We start from the raw sequence: 24358 nt of genomic DNA on the forward strand, positions 1-24358 counted from the left end.
GGGAAAAGCCTATCTCACTAAATGATACAACTGTGACTTATAACTCATGTAAACAACTCCTAAATCATATTCTACTAAAAACCTGACTCTCAGGAAGGCAATTTGCTTTCCCAGTTAAGCTCTAAATTATGTGAGACAAGGGATGGATCTGAATCCAAGTGGGATGCAAGCACCTCAAAGGGTTCACAAAAAATTGAGTGCAGGAGGAAAAAAATGCAACTTTTACTTGTAGTCATTTATCTCATTCTTCAAGAAGTACTTTTTTAGGATGTACTTTAGAATGTAAATAATATATTACTATGGTAGTATATGTGTATAATTTATACACATTCAAATATACACATATTGGGTCTAAGTGCTCAAAAACCTTTTACTGCTAAGCGTTGATCAAAAAATGTTTGCATTTGCAACATGTATAGACCTGGAGGGTATTATGCTTAGAGAAATAAGTCAGATAGAGAAAGACAAAAACTATGTTATCACTTATATGTGGAATCTAAAAAATAAAACAAATTAATATTTAAAAAAATAATAAGGTAAAATAAAATACAAGGGGAAAAAATGGAGATCCTTGTCGTGTACTCCCCAGAGACTTGAGCATAAAAAGCAGTTGTTGCATTAAAATAAAGCATGTAAGGATGGAAGGGAGACAGGGTTAGTGCTTTGGAGGGACTCAGGAGAGAGGCTGGCACCTCAAGCAGGAAGTCTCCTAAAAAAGTGAAGGCATTGAGTATACAAGATAGAGGGACAAGGGCTAAGGATGCTGATAGAAACTGAAGATGATCAACATCACCAGAACTAGGTTCTGCGGTTTTCTCTCCCCTCTGCTGCCACTTTTTAAAAAAAACCTTCATTGAGATATAATTAAATACCAAGGTCAGTGTTGCATTCTCAACCAAAATCACTGCGGAGGGCCACTGGGAAGGGTGGCATGCAGCACTCCAGTGCTATCTTTGCAGAATCCTGATCTCAGGCAAACAGGGAATAAAAATATTATAGACACAAATCCATCTGTTTAGAAATTCCCTTAGAGTCCTCTGAATGGTATTTAAAGATCAGGATTTCTGATCACTATGTGAAGCCAGATGTCAACTAAATTAAACAAATCCTGTTAGGCACTATGTACAAATAACCTTAATTAAGTTCATAAATAACGAGGGATTGTCACACCAGGGCTTAGTTAAGAACAATGGAGCAACTTAAGCAAATCAAAATTAATTTATAGGTTTCCTGCTAAGTGAGACTTTGAAAATGCAGATCTTTATTTATTTACTTATGCCATCCTAATAATGAAAATAATAGCCACCATTTGTTGAGTGTTTACTATGAGCCACACATTAAACATAATATTTCATTTAGTCCTTATAACAAACTGAGAGGAATTAGCTACCTCTACTCACAGTTGAGGAACCAGACACTCAGGGTTAAGTAATTTCACAAAGTTGCATGGCTTAATAAATGGCAGATCTTGATTTAGAACCCAGGTCTAACTCCAAAACCCATCCTTTTATCCACCATGCTTACTGCCTTCTCAATACCTCAAGACAGCTTTAAAAACTCATATTCAAAGACCATTTCATATCAGCACTCTTTTACATAGAGTAAGATACCATTTAGCAAGATATTACATAACCAGACAATTGGTTTCAGAAGATGTGGTATATATACACAGAAGGGACTACTACTCAGCCATAAAAAGAATGAAATATTGCCATTTGCACCAACATGGATGGACCTAGAGATTATCATACTAAGTGAAGTCAGAGAGGCAAACACAAATACTGTATGATAGCACTTTTATGTGGAATCTTAAAAAAAATAGTACAAATGAATCTATATACAAAACAGAAACAGACTCACAGACACAGAAAACAAACTTACGGTTACCAAAGGGGAAAGGGGAAGGGGGGATAAATTAGGAATATGGGATTAACAGATACAACCTACTATACATAAAACAGATAAGCAACAAGGATTTACTGTATAGCACAGGGAATTATATTCAATATCTTGTAATAACCTATAATGGAAAACAATCTGAAAAATATATGTATATAATTGAATTACTTTGCTATACACCTGAAACTAACACAATACTGTGAATCAACTACACTTCAATTTTAAAAAAAGAGTTAATGTAATTGGAGAGATTTATTTCAAGGACAATCACTGCATATAAACACACTACATCCCTCCCACTCAGATGCTGGATTTCCATGTTACCTTTCTTCTCTTCCTCCTCTTCCTCACAGAACTCTGCTAGGGAAAATGCTTCTTTGAGTTGTTCCAATTCACATTTTAGAGTCTCCAATTCTTCTCCACTTAGAGAATTAAGAATAGATTTCACCTGAATTGATATAAAATAGTAAGTGGGAGTATGAGAGAAAAAGAAAAACATTCTCAAATGAAGAGGCTATGGATCATATTAAAATTAAAAGTATGAGTTCACAAGCTCTTCCTCAAGAACCTTAATACAAGAGGCAGGTCATCAAAGAAAGGTACGGAGAATTGTGCTTCCAAAAATAATATAAGCCAGAAATGTCTGGAAATTATTAGTGCTTAACAACAGCTTAGAAATTAGGAGGAAATGGAATAGTCTTGAATCAATTAAATGCTAACAGGTAACTGTATCCAAACTGGCAGCTTAAGCCAAAGAAACTTATAAAAAGAAAAAAAAAAGAACAAGATGAAGGAAAAATAATAGATATGCTATTAAGACCTCTTTGTTAACCTGTCCTTTTTTTTTTTTTTTTTTTTTTTTTGCGGTACGCGGGCCTCTCACTACTGTGGCCTCTCCCGTTGCGGAGCACAGGCTCCGGACGTGCAAGCTCAGCGGCCATGGCTCACAGGCCCAGCCGCTCTGCGGCATGTGGGATCTTCCCGGACCGGGGCACGAACATGTGTCCCCTGCATCATCAGGCGGACTCCCATCTACTGCGCCACCAGGGAAGCCCAATCTGTCCATTTTTGTTTAAATTTAGAGAAACAACACTTGACTCATTCTATTTCTAGCAATTAGTTCAAAAATTAGTTTTTTTGTTTATTTTGGTACAGTATTTTCAGAGAATCTCAAGCCTCTACCTGACATACATTTCATCCTCCAACTGCACAAAAGGAAAAGAAACTATGCAGTGTGCTTCTGCTTAAAGACTACTCCAGTTGAAATTTTTGGTTTGGAATTACCTTTATTTCACTTTCTCGGGAGAGCATCTCCAGAGCTTCTAGATGTGAAAGTCCTTGAAATTCATCAAAGAGTAGCCCATAATGAGTTTTCTTGTCCGTTTCCATGGTAACCTCATTGGTGGTCCATAGCTCTTCTTTCTCCTTCGCCTCTCTTAAAACCTGAAAGAGATCAAGGTATTACACTGCAACAAGTAACAAGAGTTTAAGGGTGAGTTCTGAAAGTCAAGGGAAGCAAACTGAGACGGGTAACACTGCCCTTTCATTCTTGGAATTGTGATTCAAATCGGATAGGCTCAGGAGCTGCAGGGAAAACATAATCACATAATTTGCTCCTAGACAGGGTAAATAACACCCCAGGAACCAGGTGTTTCTCTGACAGTGGTTTAACCATTAATCTAATAACAACCCTGAAAGGGCTTGGCATCTTATATTGCACTGACAAGAGGCTCCTGTAGAAAGGAAAGAGGAGGAAAAAAAAAAGAATTGGGCATTTTTCTAAGCATTAGAGCTGTGCATCCCCTTACCAAAAACAAAACAAAACAAAACAAAACAAAAAACACTGAAAAGTCCTCAAAAGGAAATAATAAGAAGGTCCCAAATTACCAAAGGCAAAAATACAGATCAAAATACAGACAGGAATGCAAACAGTACCTGAGACAGTGTGGAAGTCCGGTTCATCAGACCCTTGGTTCTTTTAAATCCAGGATCCCCTTCTGCTATTACATCCATTGTCTTTTTCCCAATGAATTCTAAGGCATCCAAACCCCCACTGATAACACTCTTTCCCTAGGAAACACACGCAACCTCATTACAATAATACTGAAAAAAGACACCTGCATGTTTTCATTTCATAAAATAGTGGCTAACAATAGCAACCACTGGCAAGAACAAGGAGCAACTAAAACAATCATACGGTGCTTGTGGAAATGTAAAGCAGTATACCCACTTTGGAATATTATTTGTCAGTATCTACTATAGCTGAACATGTGAATATCCTATGACCCAGCAACTCCACGCATGGTTAAATATTCAAAAAAGTGTGTAGAGCTTCATCAAAAGTCATACAAGAACACCCATAGCAGTACTATTATAAAACCTAAAAGCTGGAAACTACCCCAATACTTACCAACCCTGGAATGAGTAAATGTTACATAGTCACTCGATGGAATACAACAAAGAAAATGGAATACACCACACAAACTATACCGTGGATAAATTATATAAACATAATGAGTGAAAGAAACTAGATACACTAGAGTACATTCTGTATGATTCTGTTCATATAGCAGGGAAAATTAATCTATGATGGCAGAAGACTGGATTGTGGTTATCTTAGATGGCAAGAGGGGGAGGCACAGAAGACTGGGAGACAGCACAGGGGAGACATCTGATATACCACCCTGCTGTTTCTTAGTCTGAATGTGCTCATGTCGTGAAAATTAAAACTGAACACTTACGATTTCACTCGTCTGTATACAGATTATACTTCAATAAAAAGTTAAAATTAAGGGCTTCCCTGGTGGTGCAGTGGTTGGGAGTCCGTCTGCCGATGCAGGGGACGCAGATTCGTGCCCCGGTCCGGGAGGATCCCACATGCCGCAGAGTGGCTGGGCCCGTGAGCCATGGCCACTGGGCCTGCGCGTCCGGAGCTGTGCTCCGCAACGGGAGAGGCCACGGCAGTGAGAGGCCCGTGTACCGAAAAAAAAAAAAAAAAAAAAAATACACAAAAAGCACACACAAAAGTTAAAATAAAAAAGTACTAGCTATCTATCCTCATGTAGGAAAGATATTGCTTCCTATTTAATCCTTTCAAAAATGTTTCTAATCATCTATAGTTTTATAAGTATTTATCATAAACATCTCATTTTCCCTTTGCCTAAAAGATATAATTATGACAAAAATATTTTTGTAAAGCAGAGATGTTTTTCTAGGGCCACCAAACTAAGAATTCTTAGTCCATAAAATATTAGGTACATTGCCTCTCTATTACTCTGCATTTCCTGCTCCCTCTTTTACTTCTTTTAAGTTTTCAAGTTAGCTCTCACTCTACCCTAAGATCAAAGTGAATGATCTTCAGCAATTTGAACTCCCATAAGAGGAATCAGTCCCCATGACTTTTCAAGGAAAAGAAAGAGAAAGAGACAAAAACCCATTATAATCATGGAAGGAAGCAGGCCACCTTGCAATTTTTACTCACTGTGCTCTGAACAGCAGTAGAGATGGTAGAGAATACCCCAAATGGCCCACTCATTGGAGAGGAGTTTTCATTCTCTTTGGCATTTGTCTCTCCTATAGTGGGGAGGGGATGTGTAAATATGAAGAGACAGTCGTAAATAGTTTTGCTTTATTAGCATCTATATGAATTTTTAAAAATTAGACTTTATTTCCAACACACAAGGCCTTAGTACTTTTTGTTTTATTATTTTAAACCATGTGCCTATTTTAAAATAAAAGTTAAGGCAGTTTTTCATTTTCATTTCAAAAACAAGATCCAGTCTTTTGAACAACCTATGACATATATAACAGACTATATACTGTGTGATTCCATTCATATGATCTTCTGCACGGGTAAAACCACAGGGTCAGAAAACAGATCAGTGGTTGCCAAGAGCTAAGAATAGGTGGAGGGGAGTGACTACAAAGGGGCATGAGGGGATTTTTTTGGGGGGGGGGAGGAATGAAAATATTCTCAAGTCTTGTCTATACAAATATAAGAAATATTCTATATCTGTATAATCACAATGGACTGTGATTACATAGCATAAACAGGACAGTATGTTTGTTAAAATATGTAAAACTATATACAGTTGGCCCTCTCTTCTATGGATGCTGAACCCGTGAATACTCATTTTACATAAAGAACTTGAGCATCTGAGGATTTTGGTATCCATGGGGGGGCTCCGGGAACCAATCCCCCCATGGATATCAAAGGATCATTGTACCTAAAAAGAGTGAACTTTACGTAAATTATAACTCAATAAATGTGACTTTTTAAAAATCCAGTCTACTTTAAACTTTATCCTGGAAAATTATGCTTCTTCACAGGATTCAGACATGCATTACAAAGATTTGTTTAAAATCTGTTCTATTTTATTAACACTAAAATCTCTTACAGGAGATCAACAAATAATCTATTGTAGGGAGGACTTCTGCTTCCAACTATGATGGATTATCTGGTGTCAGACTTGCCCTTCTACCATAGCATCTAGAAAACTGGACAAATTTAAGAAACAGTTATCTCCAGACATTGGACTACAGACCGTACTGTACTATGGTTCAGGAGAGAAGAGAAACAAATGATGAGAACTCTATGATTGGCTTGCTTTCCAGACCACAGCACAGGGAGGGGAAACCCAAGCAGAGCATGGCAGTCTTATTAAGTAGAAGAGACAGAGACTGGAATCTAGGAAAGCTGAAGCACCTGGAATTTGCAGGTCAGAGTACAAGCATACCTCATACCTTGTGCATGAAGCACAAGCACTTTATTGTGCTCTGCAGATACTGCTTTTTTTTTTTTTTTTTTTTTTTTTTTACAAACTGAAGGTTTGTGCAATCCTCCGCTGTCAGATAATGGTTAGTATTTTTCAGCAGTGAGGTATTTTTTAATTAAGGTATGTACGTTATTCTTTTTGACATAATGCTACTGTACATTTAATAGCCTACAATATAGTATAAATTTTTATATGCACTGGAAAACCCAAAAAAGAATTTGTGAGACTCGTTTTTTGCGATATTCACTTTACTGCAGTGGTCTGAAACTGAATCCACAATATCTCCAAGGTATGCCTGTACTGCAGAGGAGGGAGATACAGAGGTAAAGAGTTCCAACTATCTACACAGGAGTGCCCTTGAGTCTTTGGCTGAATACTAAGCTGTTCCTGCACTGGAAAACTCCACGATACTGGGCAAAGAACTGCCATGGAGCTGTAAACTAAACAATGCCCAAAGCTCATGCTAGGCTGAGAGACATCTGACTTCCAACCAATCAAGTAGAGAGACCTAGTTAAACACCTGGAAATTAGGTAGAGACCTCAGAAGGGTCAGAGACTTGGTAGTTGATCTAAACTAGCACTTAACAATAACGGCTACTCTAGAAATCACCCTCAAGAAGTTTAAAATCGAGACCAAAAGATCAATCTAAGCTACAAATATCTTAACTGCCTTCCAAACAAAACTCACACCCTTTAAAGGACTACAAAATCCACTCAGCAAGGTAACATTTCTAATGTGCAGCATCCAATCAATGAAATGAAAATGTTATCTCTAAGCAAGAAAAAAAAATGGTCAGTAGAAACAGATTCAAATGACAGAGATGACAGTCAGGGACACTAAAATATATACATGAGGAGGTGAGAAATGGAAGACAAAAAAAGAAACAAATGGAATTTTTAGAGTTGAAAAATATATCTAAAATTTAAAAGTCACTGAATGGACTTAACAGCATTAGACACAGCAGAAGAAAAGATCAGTAAACCTGAAGCCACAACAAAAACTATCCAAACCGAAGCACATAGAAAAAAGGCTTAAAAAAATGAACCATGGAGCAGCACCAAAACTAACACATTAAAACATTTTTTCATGCCACAGTAGATTCAAATTCAGCTAACTCTTACTGGGCTCTTACTCAATTGTGCCAAGCACAAAGCGAGGCAATTTTTACAATCTACATTCATGGCTTTACTTATTTAATGTTTGTAACAGTCCTCTGCAATATAAAGTATCACCCAATTTCATAGATGAGGAAAGTAAAGAGACACCTGAGTGGTTAAAGCCAAAGATTCCAAATCCCATTTCTCATCAGCCCCATGATGCCCTGAATATCAGACAGTCAAAAACATCTACTGAAAAAAATGAGCTTAACTATTCCATTTCAGTTTATAATTCTAGGCCTTAATGTCTCCATATACTGACCTGTTGCATACTGGACTTCAGATGAAATTTCACTGGGACTAGGGATTCCAAGGGAAGTCTCTGCCTTCTCAATGACATTTGAAATACCTTGTCCTAATGAGAAAAAATAACGTTTTTATATTTGAATTTATTTGCTACTAGTCACCAAAACTGAAGAAACAAGCTGAAAATTAAAACCACAGATTTTAAAATTCATTACAACCAGAAGACATGTTATTTTGACCCTATATAACTCATCTTTGGGAGTGTATCCTTACTAAAGGAAAAAAAAAATTGATTCATTATCACCAACGAATAGTTTTATATTAATTCCTAAATGTCAACCTTCTAATGAAATACGTTACCAATTCTAGTGGCAGTATAAATCAGCCCATCATTACTAATGTATCTTCAAACTATAAAGCCTTTGAGTAATCATGGAAGAAGAATGATTAACAAAGTCATTTTGAACACACACCTGTAGCAAAATGCACACAAAAATGAATAAAATGACTGATGACCTTACCTACTGTGGCTACTGTAGCGGAGGCTGAGGAGAGCAAGGACTTGCCCCAACTTCCCCAATAGCCCCATCCGGTCTGGGGTACATCTTTGGAAACAGTCTCCTATTTTTCCCAGTAGCCAGAAAAACAAAGGCAAAGAAAAATGGAAAAATTAGAGGAAAATAAGAGTTCATATACAAGGTAGCTAATTATTGGCCAAAAGTATGGGTGAACAGATACATATTAGTTAGCTCAAAAAGTGTATTGCTTGGCTGACAGATGTATGTTACCTTCAATGTAAGCACCACATAGCAAAGGCAACCACTCATAAAAGCATTTATAGAACTGAGAAAATTGTTTTATGGTTATAAAAAGAAAGAAATAGGTGCAATCCCAATTTGGTATTGATTCCGTATTCCTTTTAACCCTAATACTTTTTAATCTCAGTTTTTAATAGATACTTTACTTTGCCTGCAGCCTGTGATGTCTGAACAGGGAGAACGTCTGAAGTCTCAAGGTCACTGGAAGGTTTGGACTCTGGTCTTTTCCGAGTAGAAGCTACAGGTTCTGATTTACTCTCTGACTTGGCACTTTGGTCAACTGACTCAAAATTCTTGGTTGGCTCACAGTTCTCATTTTCAAGGATGGAAGTTGCTTCAGTTATCACTTCAGTCTCAATATCATCTTTATCCGACATGATTAGATCATTGCCTGGTAAAATAAAAGCCCCCCAACCCCCAAAAATTAATTATATAAGCTTGTTTTTGGTAAAAGTTACTTGAATAAACTTTTTGAGATTATCGAGTCCCATGCAGGTGTAAGAAATAGTACAGAGAGATCTAATATACCCTTCACCTAGTTTCCCCCAAGGGAACAATTTGTGTAACTATAGCATATCACAACCAGGATGCTGATAAGATACAATCCCCCAACATTACTCAGATTTCACCAGTTTTACATGCACTCATTTGTGTGCGTGTAATTAGTTCTATGAAATTTTATCACATGCACAAATTCATGTGATACAGAATAGGATTACCACAGTCAGGATACAGAATAATTCAATTACCAAAGTCAGGATACAGAATAATTCAGTTACAAGGATCCCTTGTGTTATCTATTTTTAGCCATGTCCCACCCTCCTCCTAACCCACAGCAACCACTGATATTCTCCATCTCTATAATTTTGTCATTTCAACATGTTATATAAATGCAATCACACAGTATGTAACCTATTGAGATTTACTTCTTTCACTCAGCATAAGTCCCTCGAGATTCATCCAAGTTGTTGTGCCACTAGTTTCTCCCTTTTTATTGCTGAGTAGTGTTCTTTGGCATGGATGTATCTCAGTTGTTTCACCATTTACCTGTTGAAGGATGTCTGGGCTGTTTCCAGTTTAGGGCTATTACGAATAAAATGGCTATGAACATTTGTATACAGGTTTTTATGGGAATATAAGCTTTCATTTCCCTGGAATAAATGACCAGAGTGCAATCGATAGTATTTGCTTAATTTTATAAGAAGCTGCCATACTCTTTTCCAAAGTAGCCGTACCATTTTACATTCCCACCAGCAATGTATGAGTAATCAAGTTTCTCTTCATTCTCACCAGCATCTGGCAGTGTTATTTTTCATGTGAACCATTCTGATATAGGTGCACTATGACAGCTTAATATGGCTTTAAGCTTTAAGCTGCATTTCTCTAATGGCTAATGATATTGAACATCTTTTCATGTGTTTATTTGCCATCTGTATATCCTCTTCAGTGAAACAGCTATTTTTATCTTTTGCTCATTTTCTAATTGGATTTTTTTTTTTACTGTTAAGTTTTGTTTAGTTTTGTTTTGTTTGCGGTACGCGGGCCTCTCACTGTTGTGGCCTCTCCCGTTGCGGAGCACAGGCTCCGGACGCACAGGCTCAGCGGCTATGGCTCACGGGCCCAGCCGCTCCGCGGCACATGGGATCCTCCCGAACCAGGGCACGAACCCATGTCCCCTGCATCGGCAGGCGGACTCTCAACCACTGCGCCACCAGGGAAGCCCTACTGTTAAGTTTTGAGAGCTCTTTTTATATTCTAGATTCAAGTCCTTTGTCAGATATGTGGTTTGTAAACATTTTATCCCAGTTTGTAGCTTATCTTTTCATCCTCTTCATAGAGCTTTTCACAGAGCAAAAGTTTTTAATTTCAATTTATCAACTTCTCCTTTTTTGACATTTTAAAAAAATCTTATTACTCATTAATCATTCCTACCTCAATTTTTCAGAGAGATTATGAAATTTAAGCTACCAGAATAAGATTTACATCAGACCAGCTTTTGAACAGCAATGTTAACAAATTCAATTCCTTCCAGAAGTACAGCTCTTTGACAATTAAAGTCAAGATATTATTGGTGTTTTTACAAGGAGGAGATGCTGGTTTCCAGGATAACCAAGTATTACCAGGGGAGAAATAAACGTATCCCACACATACATAGACACACACATACACCCAGACCTCAGTATGTATAAGCACATGTTTTTACCAATATATACTAACCACAAAATTAGACCCAATCCATCAATGCCATCAAAACATTTCTAACATACTAAAAAAGAGACATACTAACAACTAAGGCAGCCTGGAAGTAGCACTATAACTGAGGTACACACAAAATGTTAAAAGAACAGAGAGCAAGGAAAAGTATGCTAGGATCAGGAAATAACACTCATGAACTTTAAATACTTGAAAAAAGCATAAAATAGTGATCACAAACTGGGATTTTGAGTCCCAAATCCAGCCTACAGATTTTTTTGTTTGGCCTGCACAGTGCTTAAACTTTTTTCTATACTAATTGGTAACATTTAAAAATCAGAGTTTGTTTACAAATAGAAATTTCCAACTTCCCTTCTAAAACTGAAAGATCTGGCGACACTGGGCCCACATTCGACTTGTTAATAACTAGCTCATGCCAAATATTTGCTGGGGATCTTTTAGACAGGGTAGAGTAGTGCTCTCTAGTTCCCCATAATCTCCACCCAAATTCACTTGACTCCTTTATGTTACCTGATTAGCCCCCGTAGGCATCTGAACTTGTAATACTTGCCTTAAAGGGCACTTAGGATTCTGACAGATGAAGATGCCAATGAGAGAATTCAAGGGTGTGTAAACAACACAGGGGAAATCTCAAAGGTCTGAGGTATGACAGCGTGGAATACAGACAGATACCAGGAGTAGTTAATACGGCAAAGAGAATGATGGGGAGGCGTAAGGCTAGAAAGGTAGATTTATATAACATCCTGGATCCTAGACCATATGGTATATGATATACATACGTTTCCGAAACACATAGAAAAAAACAATCTAGATACAGCTATCCATAAACATAAAACCCAACTGTGAAACACTCATTCATTTACTTGCAAACATTTTTTTTGACTACCTGTTGCATGCCAAGCTCTGGAGACTGAGAACTAATTTAAGACACTATTTCTGCCCTACTTACTCCAGAGGCCAAATAGGAAAGGCTACACAGTTCTTGCACAAAGTTCCATCGATGTTTCGTGTAGCTGAAACATTGATGGAATACTTTTTTGCTCTCCTTATGCTGTCTCCAAGTTACAACACACGGTAATATGCATGTAACATACACATTATATACTATATATAATATGTAGTTAGGCTGACACTCTTCCAACTCTGTACTTGAGTGACTGTGAGAAGTCAGTTCACCTCTCTGCGTCTCCGTTTCTTCATCTGTAAAACGAGGAGAGTACTACCTACTTGCCAGGATTCCTGGAAAGCCGAAACGACCCGGTGGATGTAAGGGGTTCGGAACGGAGCCTGGCACGTAACCCCTCACGGGTAAAAGCTGCTGTTAGTACCTGGTGGTTGTCTGGAGGGAGCATTACTATTTTCACTAATATAACGATTTGTCTCGAGATGTACAAAATCCGTTCTCCCTTCTTCCTAATTACAAGAACAGGTGCCAAACCGGCGTTCTGGTGTAAACCTGTGCTCCTAAGTTCTCCGACGCTGACAACGACGAGAATTCCTCACGCAAGCGGAGCGCTTCAATAGCCACAGCACTTCCGCAGCCTCAGCGTCCACCGCGTGGCGCCCGCCCCCCAGCCCCAGGCCGCTTCCTCCCCTTCCGCGGCGACCCCGAGACCCCGCACCCGGCCTGCCTCCTCCCAGAAAGCCCCGTACCCAGCGCGTCGCCATCCGCGCCGCCACCACAGCCGCAGAGAAGCCACTCCCTACTGCCCCGGAAGTCCTCCTTCAGGACAGAGAAGGCCTTGCCTACCTGAGAGAACTTCCGGGTCAAGCAGCCGGTCCAGCCGGAAGGAGCTTGGCGAGGGTCTGGTGAGTGAGGGCTAGTTCGCGGTCGTTGTCTAGGGCTGGGGCGGGGTGGGGGTGGGGGTGGGTTACTAGCGGTGTCGAGGCGTGGGTTTGAGCGGTGGGTTGGGGTACAACGTGAAGGAGGGTGGGGTATCCGCTGCCCTTTTGCAAGCCTGGCCTGGGCTGCAGGAGTTCGGCCGTCGTATATTTACGGAGCTCCACATACCTGCCAGGCACTTCTTTGGGCGTTTGGGACATACTGGTTTACGAGCGACTGTGGCTTTGCTCACAAGTAGTTGACAGCCTAGCGGAGGAGACCGACTATAAACAGGTCAACAAACAAACACGATTATCTAAGACGGTAGTGAGTGCTTTAAAGAAAATAAAGCAGAATAAAGTGACGGAACGAAGCGAGGGAGTAAACCTTTTGAAGAGCTGGTGAAGAGTATTAGAAGCAGAAGGAATAGCAAGTGCAAACGCCTTCTTGTGGGAACAAACCGAGCCAGGCCAAGGAAGAGGAAAAAGGCTACTGTGCGTGGAACAAAAAGAGGAAGATGAGACCAGAGACTTAAACTGGCCAACCCTTGTAGGGGCTGTGAGCCAGGAGAAGGATTTTGACTTTTATTTGGAAAGCAGTGGAAAAGCACTGAAGGTTTCTGTGCCCAAGAGTGACATGCTGTGGTTTATGACTTTAGGTTACTCCTGACCCTTCATCAGAAAGATTCACCTCTTCACTTGCCCTTGGACAGTGGAATGCATGAAACCCAAAATGACGGCCAGAAAAGCATTAGAGACACCCTCCCTGTAGAGATGTGAAAAACTAAGTCCCAGAGAGGTGAAGGCACCTGGCCTTTTAAGAACCGACGTCTTCCAACTCCATTTAATGCTTTCAGAATGACCATTTTAATGTCTATACATAATTGTCACTTCCTAAAACTCTTCAGATGGTTTCCTTTGCTTTGATGGTGCTTCTCTAAATTTAGGGGCATCAGTATCACCTGGGAGCATGTTAAAAATGCCTATTCCCAAAAAAAACAAGAACACTTTAAGTATAAAATAGAACATGTTTTCCTCTGATTTTCTGTTGTAATGAAAATGCATAAAATTGGAGGTTTAAGAATAGAATCTTGGCAAGCCACTTAACTGTCTTATCCTTAAAATACTGCTGATGATAATTATAATAGAAAGTGTTCAAACTTTTTGGTCTTAGTATCCCTTGACACTTTTAAAACTTACTGAGAACGTCAGAGAGTTTTTGTTTGTGTGCTTATAACTATCAATATGCCATTTTTCCCCCTCACCCCTTCCCTCACCCAGAGTTCCCTCATATGCTCCCTCACCCAGCACTCCCTGACACCCTCCCTGTCCCAGAGTTCCTCAGTATGCCATTTTATATATCAAAACAGCTTTTCAAAAATTGTTAATTTATTTAAAATGATACATTCATTACATGTTAACATAAATAGCATTTCTATGAAGAATATTTTCCAAAAAAAAATTATGGGAAAGAATGGCACTGTTTTACATTGTTACAAGGTTTTTTTTAGTATCTGGCTTAATAGAAGACAACTAGATTCTCATATCTCCTTCTGCATTCACTCTCTTGTGATAGCATTCATTATGTAGCCTCTGGAAAACTGCACCATATTGTGTGAGAATGAGAGAGAAAAGAGCAAATAATTTTCTAATATTAATACGAAACTCATTTTGAAAAAGTCTCTGGGACCCCCAGAGGCCCCTGCACCACACTTGGAGAATCGCTGAATTACAGTAAGGTTTTGAAAATCAAAAGATACATGATTTGTAAGTCATTAAAACTACATGCACGGCAAAGATGCAGATGCCCAAGAAATCTGCATCTTTATTTTTTTAATAAATTTATTTTATTTATTTATTTTTGGCTGTGTTGGGTCTTCGTTGCTGCGCGCGGGCTTTCTGTAGTTGCCTTGAGCGGGGCTACTCTTCGTTGCAGTGCACGGGCGGTGGCTTCTCTTGTGGAGCACGGGCTCTAGGCGAGCAGGCTTCAGTAGTTGTGGCTTGTAGGCTCTGGAGTGCAGGCTCAGTAGTTGCGGTGCACGGGCTTAGTTGCTCCGAGGCACATGATATCCTCCCGGACCTGGGCTCAAACCGGTGTCCCCTGCATTGGCAAGCGGATTCTTAACCACTGCACCACCAGGGAAGTCCCACATCAGGCACTCTAACGTCAGAGTCCATGTTCCTGACCACATAGCCATGATGACACTGTAACTTTGATCTTGCAAAACTGGAAGAATTGTATTGTGTGTCTATCGTTTGAACTATATATACTGGACAGGTAGATCTGAGCATGAGAGTGAGGAGTTCTTTTTTAGTTATACTGAGTTTGAGATACTGGGAGGGTGCGGGGGCAGGGGGAGGTTCAGACTATAGAGAAAAAAATGGGCAAGGAGATCATAAGTCTAAGCTTGTCATATCTATGTCTTTGTTTAGCTTCATAAGCAAATGCTTATGGCAAAAATGATCAAAGTCAAGGGCATAACAACTAACCATGGTTTGAAGCACAGCTTCAGCAAATACAGAGGGTGTTCCTCAGTGTACCAGAAAATAGGCTGACATTTGAGCCAAGTGCCCAAAGGCCAGTGATGAGGTGTGTGATGGCTCTAAGATGCTGTTGGGAGCATAAGGGCTATTCAGAAACTTTTTGGAAAATGACCCTCAAAATGATGATTTCTGTTTGCGTATTACTAACCTTTTAATGTTATCTATAGCAGTGGTCGAGTATAAGCACAACAGCTTTACATTTGTTCTCTGAAAGCATAGAGGAGTGCTAACAGCCTGCTCTTCATTTTTTTTTTTATCCCCTTTGCCAATTCAAAATGCCACTCTGACCATTTGTGTGCCTCGTGTAAGGAGCTTCTCCATTTTTCAAGTGTAACAGTGCAGGCTGAGGAGAGTGGATAAGCTGTAAATACAGCCTTGAACGCAGTTAGCTATGGAGAATGAACCGTTAATATCCCAGTATACTTGGAGCAAAAACCAATACCATCTGGGCATCAGTGTTTTTCCTTCCTTCGAATTATCCCAGAACTATTTCTGCAAACAGCTGTTTCCTCAGCCAACTTAATATTGAGCCACAAGAATGGAAGTTAGCCACATTACTTCCTTATTTACTTCTGTTGAAAATTGGAAGAGAATGGAAATATTTCTTCTCTCAGAATTTGGCAGGAACAGCAACAAGGCAATCTGTTAGGGATGATAGCTTAGGCGCTTTTCTTTCTTTTTCTTTTTTAATGATATAGCCAATATCCAGAATGATTCTGGAGGGTAAAATCATCTACATTTCTGATTATTCATGATCCTAGAAAAGCTAACATTTTAGTGTACCTGAAAGATGAAAAAGGAGTTAGATTAAACTTAAATATCACACTTTTCAGTTATCCTATTCATGCTGAAGAAAGGTAATAAAACATTCTACCAAGTAACTTCATCCACAAGCATAGCATAGCCCCTTTTAACTGTTTACAGGAAGGTGGCACTTTGATTTTCCTTTTTGAACTCTTTCTTCTTAGCCTCCAAATGTCAGCTGCTCCATTGAGAATAGCAGGCATAATATTATGCAAAGTCCCAAACTTTTAAGTGAGTTGCATTTCTAAAATTCATGAAGTCCTCCTTTCTCTTTTGTTTCCACAGCACAGTTACACTTCTCTTCAGTACTTCTCTTGTATATAGTTAGCTGTCTCTGCCCCTGCCTTCCAGGTTTTGCTGAACTCAGTCTTTTTTCTCCCACCTGACCGTTTCTCCATTTCCTTCATTGTTTGCACAGTCAGCCTTCATTTTTGTGGTTTTAATTTTGAATAAAATTAGATAAAGATGTTTATTTCTTTTAACATCTTTATTGGAGTATAATTGCTTTACAATAGTGTGTTAGTCTCTGCTGTATAACAAAATGAATCAACTATACATATATCCCCATATCTCCAAGATGTTTATTTCTCAAAAAAAAAAAAAGGGCTTCCCTGGTGGCGCAGTGGTTGAGAGTCTGCCTGCCGATGCAGGGGACACGGGTTCGTGCCCCGGTCCGGGAGGATCCCACATGCCACGGAGTGGCTGGGCCCGTGAACCATGGCCGCTGGGCCTGCGCGTCCGGAGCCTGTGCTCCGCAATGGGAGATGCCACAGCAGTGAGAGGCCCGCGTACTGCAAAAAAAAAAAAAAAAAAAAAAAAAAAAAAAGTCATATTGAAGCCAGGAAGTAGAATTCTATCAGGAGCCGGAGCAGCATGTGTGAGTCCCTCTTTCTCTTCCCCCCTGCAGCTCTTTCCACCACCAGCAGCCCCTATCTCCTGTCTCCTCTCTCTTTCCCTTCTCCACCCCTTTTGTCCTTTCTCTAACCTGATTGCCTCAGCTCCCTATAAGGCTTCTCTTCCTCGGATGGCCCTAACCCACAGTGTCTCAATCCAAATTCCAAGAACAAGATTCTTCTTAGCCAGTGGGTTGACTTCCTCCTGGGCCCAAGAAGGCAGGGCTCCAAAAAGGGAAACACGGGCTAGGTAGATCACAACAAAAGCTCTCTACCACAAGCTCAGGACACGTTAAAAACAATGTAATATAATGGTTGGGCTCCAAGGTCAGTTTACAATTCCTGTTTGATCCATATCATTGTAAAATATTTATTTGCAATGAGAAAAAGAGGAGTGTGAAATTTAAAGACTGAAATTACCTAGTGGTGTTTCCCCTCCCCCCTCCGTGATTTTTAAATGGTTGCATGGTATTCCAAGTAAAAGTGTTTTATTTATCTTAAATAATAGCTTTGCTGTAAGGAGTAGATTTTAGCACCTGAAAGGACCATCAACAATAATAATATCTAGAGCTTATTCAGTGATTACTATTACCAGACTCTGTGTTTTTTATATACTGTCTCATTCAGACCTTGCAATAGTCCTGTGAAAATAGATGCTATTATTTTCCCTGTTTTAAAGATGGGGGGACTGAGGCACAGAGAGATTAAATCATTAACAAAAGTCATAAGGCTGGTTAGAGTCAGAGCTAGGATTGGAGCCCAGGAAACCTGGTTCCAGAATCTGTACTCTGAACTTCTCTGCTACCCTGCCTTTATCAGAGGCCAGCAAGTATGATGTTCCGGGGTCAACAATCCAGAATGTAGTCTGAGTAATAGTTCTCTCGTATTGGAAGTGTTCAGACAGTCTGGAGCAGGGCTGTTGTAGAGGAAATGAGGAAGTATATTAGTGATAGCTAGTCCATGGACCCTCTGCCTCAGAATCACCCAGGGAGCTAATTAAAAACCATGAATTCCAAAGTCCAAAGGCAGAGGTTCTTATTCATCAGGTCAGTAGGTCTGGGGTGGAACCCAGTAATCTATATTTTTAATAAGTTCTCTAGGTGATTGTGATATTCAGCCTGGCTTGGAAACTCTGGACTTGGTAATCTTTTATTGCCACCATTATCTCCTAGGACTAGATGGTAAATGAAGACTTTGAGGGTTAGTGGTTGGTTCAAGGAATGCATTTAGGCATTATGTCTTTAGGATCTTTCGAGATTACAACATTGGTTCTTTTTGTCTCAGAGAATATAACAAGTGCTAGTAAATGTATGTGGGCCTGAATAATATGATCCCTGTCGTATACCATTCTTCAGTTTACAAAGATCCATAACATACTTGGTTATATTCAAACTATTCTCTATCAGTAAGTATTTATTGAACATGTGCGAGTTACGAAACATAGCATCAAAAAAATACAGTCCCTGTGCTTAAAGGGCTCATAGGTGAGATGGTGTAGACTGCCTGCTAGTACAGAGCAGCATATACTAGAGCCAGGTGAATAGTGTAATGGTGAGGGCTACAGGGGTCAGGGAATAGCCATCCTGCATCCAGGTATACTCTGGATCCATATGGGAGGAAGAGCCAGGCCTTGAGAGGAGGCTCAGGGAAGCTGCATGAAGAAGGGATTCCATTCAGCAGTAACACTGCCAGGACACTATTGCCCTACAGCCCTGTCACGTGGAGGCTGTCACGTGGAAGCTGTTCCTTCCCCTGAAGCTCCTGATCTCAGAGCAGGGAGAGTGAGTCCATTTCTTCTATTTCCAGTGTCTTCTACCTTAGCTGCCTTGATCCTGGGGGGACATTAACACCCCCTTACATGAGGTATCCCACTTTTGAGCCTCTCAGTTCTTTGACTGCTTCACCTTGGACAATTATCTCTTTCACTCACTTCAACCTGCCACTCCAGTTCCCAAAGTCTACCTCCAGTTTTGCTGTTGGTCGAAACTGCTCCCCTCCAGGATCAGGAATCAGACCCATTACTCTCTGGCCACAACTTGTAGCTCTTTTTCCTGAACACTTTCTAACCAGTGACCCCTCTGCTTTTTCCCTGCCCCCATCCCTTTACCTAGACGGCTCTCTTGCATTCTCGATTCCCATTTATCCTCAGGTCCTATTGCACACTTTACTTTCTCAGGGAGGCTTTCTGCGACATGGTTAGCTCTCCATGTTGGGTGCTCCTGTAGCATCCTGTACTTTCCCTTGGGTAGCATTTAGTGTATTTTGTATGTACTTAGTGTCTATGTCCTCTACCTGACTGAGCTCCGTGAAGGCAGAGACGGTGTCTGTGGTAGAGTAGGTTGGCACAAAGTATGTGCTCAGTAGACACAGTTGAATAGATTAAAATGTATACCTCTGGTCTAAAATAGTAGGTTCTAAACTCTGTAGTAAGAAGCGGTGGGGAGCAAAGGAGTGGCAGAATAAGAAATGAGGTGGTATTAGAATAAAGTGGAATTCTGGGAGGTTTGTTTTGTTTTTTTTCAGTTTGAAAGCAGTCACTGTTTATTAACTGACCAGATTACAAAAATAATCGTGGTAGATACCTTAGTTCATCCTTCTAATAAGCCTGTTGATCTGGTCTTCCCTGTTGCCAGCATCTCCACCTTCTACAAAATGGGTGGTCTTTTTCTTCATTCCACCTCGTGGAGAAGACAATTTGAAGGGCCACAGGAAGTTGTTTGCTTCTTTGAAACGTTTTCCAACAGTATAGATCTCATGAATCAGATCCTCCATGCAGATAATACCGTATTTGCCAAGAGATCGAGCAATCAACACGTTATCCATCAGGGCATTTCGCTTCTTGTTGCTTTTGCCATAACCACGCTTGTAGATCAGTTCATTTACTGACTTCAGGTTTGGGTACCCCCATGCAATCAATGTATGGTTCCACGATTCTCATCATGTTAATTGAAGCCTCCTCGTGCTTCACAAAGATGCCATTGAAAATCTGACGGAGGCGAAGAAGCTGCAACACCTTTCAAACCTTTGGGCTCACACCATTGATACCTCTGATCCTGATGACAAATGCCAATTTGGGTTCCGCGGGTACGTGGAAGTTGCCAGCTTTTCTTGCCATCCCAGCCGTTCGAATTTCAGTTCTGTACATCTGCCGGTATTCCCTGTGATAGTGCTTAGCTTTTTCATAGATCAACCTCCTCCGTGCCTTTCGAAGCATCTTTTGGGCAAATTTCTTCCTCAGGCACTTGATCTTAAGCTCTGTGAAATTCACTTTTTCTTAAGGGTTTCTGGCACAGCAGGAACCTTCTTTTTCTTCTCTTCTGCACTCTCCATGGTTCCAGCCAGGAAAGAGCTGTTTTGTTTTTGTTTTCTCCACAAAGAGAGCAGGCCTCTAGCTCAGAGCCTTCAACAGATGGCAGTATCTCTAGAAGTTAATAACATGACTTTGTTTGCATTGTGCTTATGTGTACAGTTACTTTTATCTACAGATGTGATACAGACTTTCCTTTTAACATAAATGTATGAAAGAAAAATGAGTTTTTTTAAGAAAAGCATAACTAATAATAATTTGGTTCATGGATATAGCAAAAAAAAAAATCATAACGGTAGAAGAAATGAATGAAATTTGGGAAATGCCAACTTGGATGAAGCCACAGGTACTCGTTATGGAAGTCCTGGGGAAAACTTGGAGCGCTTTTTCAGCACACTCATTTCCTGTCACTGTTGAGAACCACGAGTCTAGAATAAAGGACAAAAATCACATCTGCCAATTGTAGTGAAAAAGTTGGGAGCTTACATATATCAAGCCCTAGCACAGTGCCTGGCTTACTTCAGTCATTTAATAAATGATATTTCCATTGTTTCCACCCTCCACTCCCTCCTAATAGAGACCAGGATTCTCCTGCTAACTTATAGTATGCTCTTAAAGAGCAAGTCACAGTGAAGAGGTTAGACCAGATCACTTCTATAATCCCCTGCAGTGCCTAAGTGCTTTGTTTCCTTTAGTGTCATTTTAGTGGGGTTTTGGAAAGAAATGGAAACAAGCACCTGTGTTTATCTATTTATGTATAGCAAATTCTGAAGTTCTTTGTTTTACTCTAAATAGTCCATACTTAAATTTGAAAGAGAAAATTGTCATCATCCAACCATCCTTTCAAGGTCTAATGAAGATTAAGTGATATTTACAACTTAATGTAATTTAGACTTTGAGTAGTTTAATGGCAAAATACAATGATCAATTGATTTTTATGTTGTATGATCAAGCAGCTTTCACGTGAGTATACAGGGGAGTAAATGTCATTTCCAAAACTAATTATTTTGGGCCCTCATAAGAAATAAAGGTAGGTGTTTCATCCCATATTTTATAGAAATAGAATTTGAAATATTTCTTTAAGAGTCAGTGATTTTAGGGGCTTCCCTGGTGGCACAGGGGTTAAGAATCCTCCTGCCAACGCAGGGGACACAGGTTCGAGCCCTGGTCTGGGAAGATCCCACATGCCGCAGAGCAACTAAGCCCGTGTACCACAACTACTGAGCCTGCGCTCTGGAGCCCATGAGACACAACTACTGAGCCCACGTGCCACAACTACTGAAGCCGTGCACTGCAACGGAGAGTAGCCCCCACTCACCGCAACTAGAGAAAGCCCGCGTGCAGCAACAAAGACCCAACGCAGCCAAAAATAAATAAATTAAATAACTAAGTTTTTTTTAAAAGAGTCTGATTTTAAAAGAGGAATCAAATTACCAGGAAGTTCATCATAATCACATAGATTCTTAGACTGGGATATCATTTTGCTTTTATTTATGATATTTTACTCTTCTTTTAAATGTGTCTGACAATCTTTCCCTGTAGTTTACATCTGTATTTCTACCAACTAGACATTTAAGGTGTCAGTTCCTCCCTTAGCTAATTTTATAGACTTTGAGCTAGAAATCTGGTATTCTTACAAACTTAAATATACTGAATTTTGTTTCTTGATATTGAAGAAATTATTAAAGGAAAATTCTTTTGTCTAACATTCTTGCCCAAGAGGGAGGTTCTATAGCCTCAGAAGTCAGTAACTATTTATGTACATGTAGTAGTGCAGTTTTCTTTCTGATGTTAAAACAAAAAAACTACTTCAGGTAGCCCTGTATTATTTATATCCATGGTTATGATTATAATGTACCAGTTGATTTAAATTATTGATATAACAGCATTTGGTAATGGTACAGGTGGAATAAAAGATCATTAAGCTAAATATTTTAACCTTCATTGGCTCCCTGTTGCTTGGAGTTTGTCAGAGTGAAATAGAATCACAGCATTTCAGAACTAGAAGGGCCCTTAGAGATTGTCTTATCCAGTTCCTCATTTGACACATGAGAGAACAAGCCCAGCTACTTGCCAAGGACCTACAGCTAGTTAGTAGCAAAGCTAATACCAGAATCTAGGTCTGCCGTTTCCCAATTCAGTGCTCTTTCAACCGATTCCGTTGGGATTTTTAGGTGGTGTTCTCTCTGTTTCACTCCCTAATGTTGATGCCAATTATTCTAATCAGTTTCACATCTGTTTATTTTTAGGACATAGAGTTTCACCCCGTTATGAGTCTTTCCTGGTTAAACTTTATATCTGGCTTTCTTTTAGGTTGGTCTCCACTCATCTCTTTTAATCTTGAAGACTTCAAAATATACCTGGATCTACCATTTTTTTTGAAAACTCCAATACCAAGCAATCAATGACCCACCGTGCTCTTGTTATAATATAGAAGCTTTTCAGTTCTCCAACTCTAAACAAGATTTTCTCCCATTTTCCCATGAAGCCACATTGTTGTTTATTCACTTTAGTTGTGAGTGTTACTGTGCCAGCTGCTTTTGCTTTGGAAGATGTAGGCTTCAACCAAATGACCCCTCTGGGAGCAAATCATAGTTCTTCCAATGCATCATTTCTCCCAAGTTTTGAACTCTCAGCAGATTCCCACTCAGGTGATGATGTCATCATAGCCAGAGAGGGAACTAGTGTTTCAATTGAGTGTCTTCTCACAGTCGACCACTATGAAGGTGTCTATTGGTACAACTCAAAAGGACAGCAGCTGGATAACAGAGGCAGAGGTAACTATGCCAGAGTATAATTAATCAAGGTTACTCATTTCCTATTACTTCTTTCTTCCTGGTTTTAAGGCATATTCAACAAGAAATCTCTAAGATGAGGTACTACAGTAAATAGTTAAAACTTTGGAAGGCCTGGAGTATTATACCTATCAGAAAAAGCAAAATAATGGTAATTACTTAACCAGAAGAAAATAAATAGAGAATAGTTATAAATTTAAAAGGTGTTCACATAATGATGGTGAGCTATTTTCTCTCCTCTTGGTGAGCTGGTTTCCTTCTTCATTCAAGGTAGACTCCATCAGGGTTGCTGCATACAGCTGTGCAGGCTACACGCTGCACAACTCCAGGGGCACCATTCACCTAGACTGTAATGTGAGTAGTACAGAGTGCTGGCCCTGTGTGAATACAGCAAGAAGGATTTGGGTTAGACTTAGAGTCATAAATAAAAATGTTTTGCTCAGAAATGAGTTACTAAAAATGTTGGAGGAAATCCAGGATGTTTTTAAAAATAGTTATAAAGATCTGTGCATAAAACTTTAAGTCCCTCGGAATCAGAAGGGCACTGAGGAGGAACTCTATAAGCCCTTTCTATTCTATACCTTAATTTACTTGAAAACAGGAGAGTTTCCCTTGTATTTTTTTTTTGTCTGTCAGTCTTAAAAAATCACACAAACATCATAATAATGTGACCAAGGTCTACTTTTTGACAGGTTTTTATTTGATTATGCTGTTTATGAACCCGTAAACACATCTTAATCAGAATACTATTTCCTTTAATTAGTGTTCTGTTAGAAAGATTATTTTTTTTGAAGACTACTGTGTTAAAACACCTTAGGAAGAAATCTCCATGAAATATCAATGGGATAAAGATTAAATTCTGGGATCCTCACAAGCTACACTTTTCGGAAAAGGCCCCTTTATATTTTTTGCTAGAAAGGTAGTCTAATCTCTTGGAATATAAGGCTATTTGGCTATTCATATTAGAGTGGAAAACAGAAAAGGAGACAGATGGTGCTTCCTTCTAAAGTATATGCTAAACATTTTAACCTTCTGGAAACTGAGTAACTGGCCACCAAGGGATTGAAGAGTTTGAATGTTAGAA

The 24358-nt window shown here is 39.6% G+C and overlaps 2 protein-coding genes and 1 pseudogene across 6 annotated transcripts in view; 1 reads left to right on the forward strand and 2 right to left on the reverse strand.

Moving 5' to 3' along the window:
- The window catches only part of FAM114A2 (family with sequence similarity 114 member A2), a 38244-nt gene extending 25413 nt beyond the window's left edge, over positions 1-12831 (reverse strand). Inside the window, exons 1-8 of one of the 3 annotated variants that reach the window (XM_019924777.2) lie at positions 12764-12831; positions 9043-9287; positions 8600-8699; positions 8095-8187; positions 5381-5472; positions 3835-3969; positions 3184-3342; positions 2224-2347 (exon numbers count right to left, since the gene is read on the reverse strand). In XM_019924777.2, the coding sequence (XP_019780336.1) occupies positions 2224-2347; positions 3184-3342; positions 3835-3969; positions 5381-5472; positions 8095-8187; positions 8600-8699; positions 9043-9273 (934 nt within the window). In that variant the 5' untranslated portion in view covers positions 9274-9287; positions 12764-12831. Of the gene's footprint in view, positions 1-2223; positions 2348-3183; positions 3343-3834; positions 3970-5380; positions 5473-8094; positions 8188-8599; positions 8700-9042; positions 9288-12438; positions 12608-12763 lie in introns of those variants that run through there. The other 2 variants (XM_019924778.3, XM_073802739.1) reach the window with 2 other exon arrangements.
- Positions 12832-12838: 7 nt separating this feature from the next.
- The window catches only part of LOC109548204 (microfibril-associated glycoprotein 3), a 124641-nt gene continuing 113121 nt past the window's right edge, over positions 12839-24358 (forward strand). For 2 of the 3 annotated variants that reach the window (XR_012330928.1, XR_002174249.3), the window contains exon 1: positions 23120-23256. Coding sequence is in view for 1 of the 3 variants with exons in the window: in XM_019924779.3 (XP_019780338.1) it covers positions 22962-23256 (295 nt within the window). In the remaining 2 variants the exon portion in view is untranslated. Of the gene's footprint in view, positions 12920-22792; positions 23257-24358 lie in introns of those variants that run through there. The other variant, XM_019924779.3, reaches the window with a different exon arrangement.
- LOC101337141 (large ribosomal subunit protein uL30 pseudogene) lies at positions 19741-20502 on the reverse strand (annotated as a pseudogene).

This window comes from Tursiops truncatus, chromosome 3 (assembly GCF_011762595.2).
Source record: "Tursiops truncatus isolate mTurTru1 chromosome 3, mTurTru1.mat.Y, whole genome shotgun sequence".
In the NCBI taxonomy this organism is placed as follows: Eukaryota; Metazoa; Chordata; class Mammalia; order Artiodactyla; family Delphinidae; genus Tursiops; species Tursiops truncatus.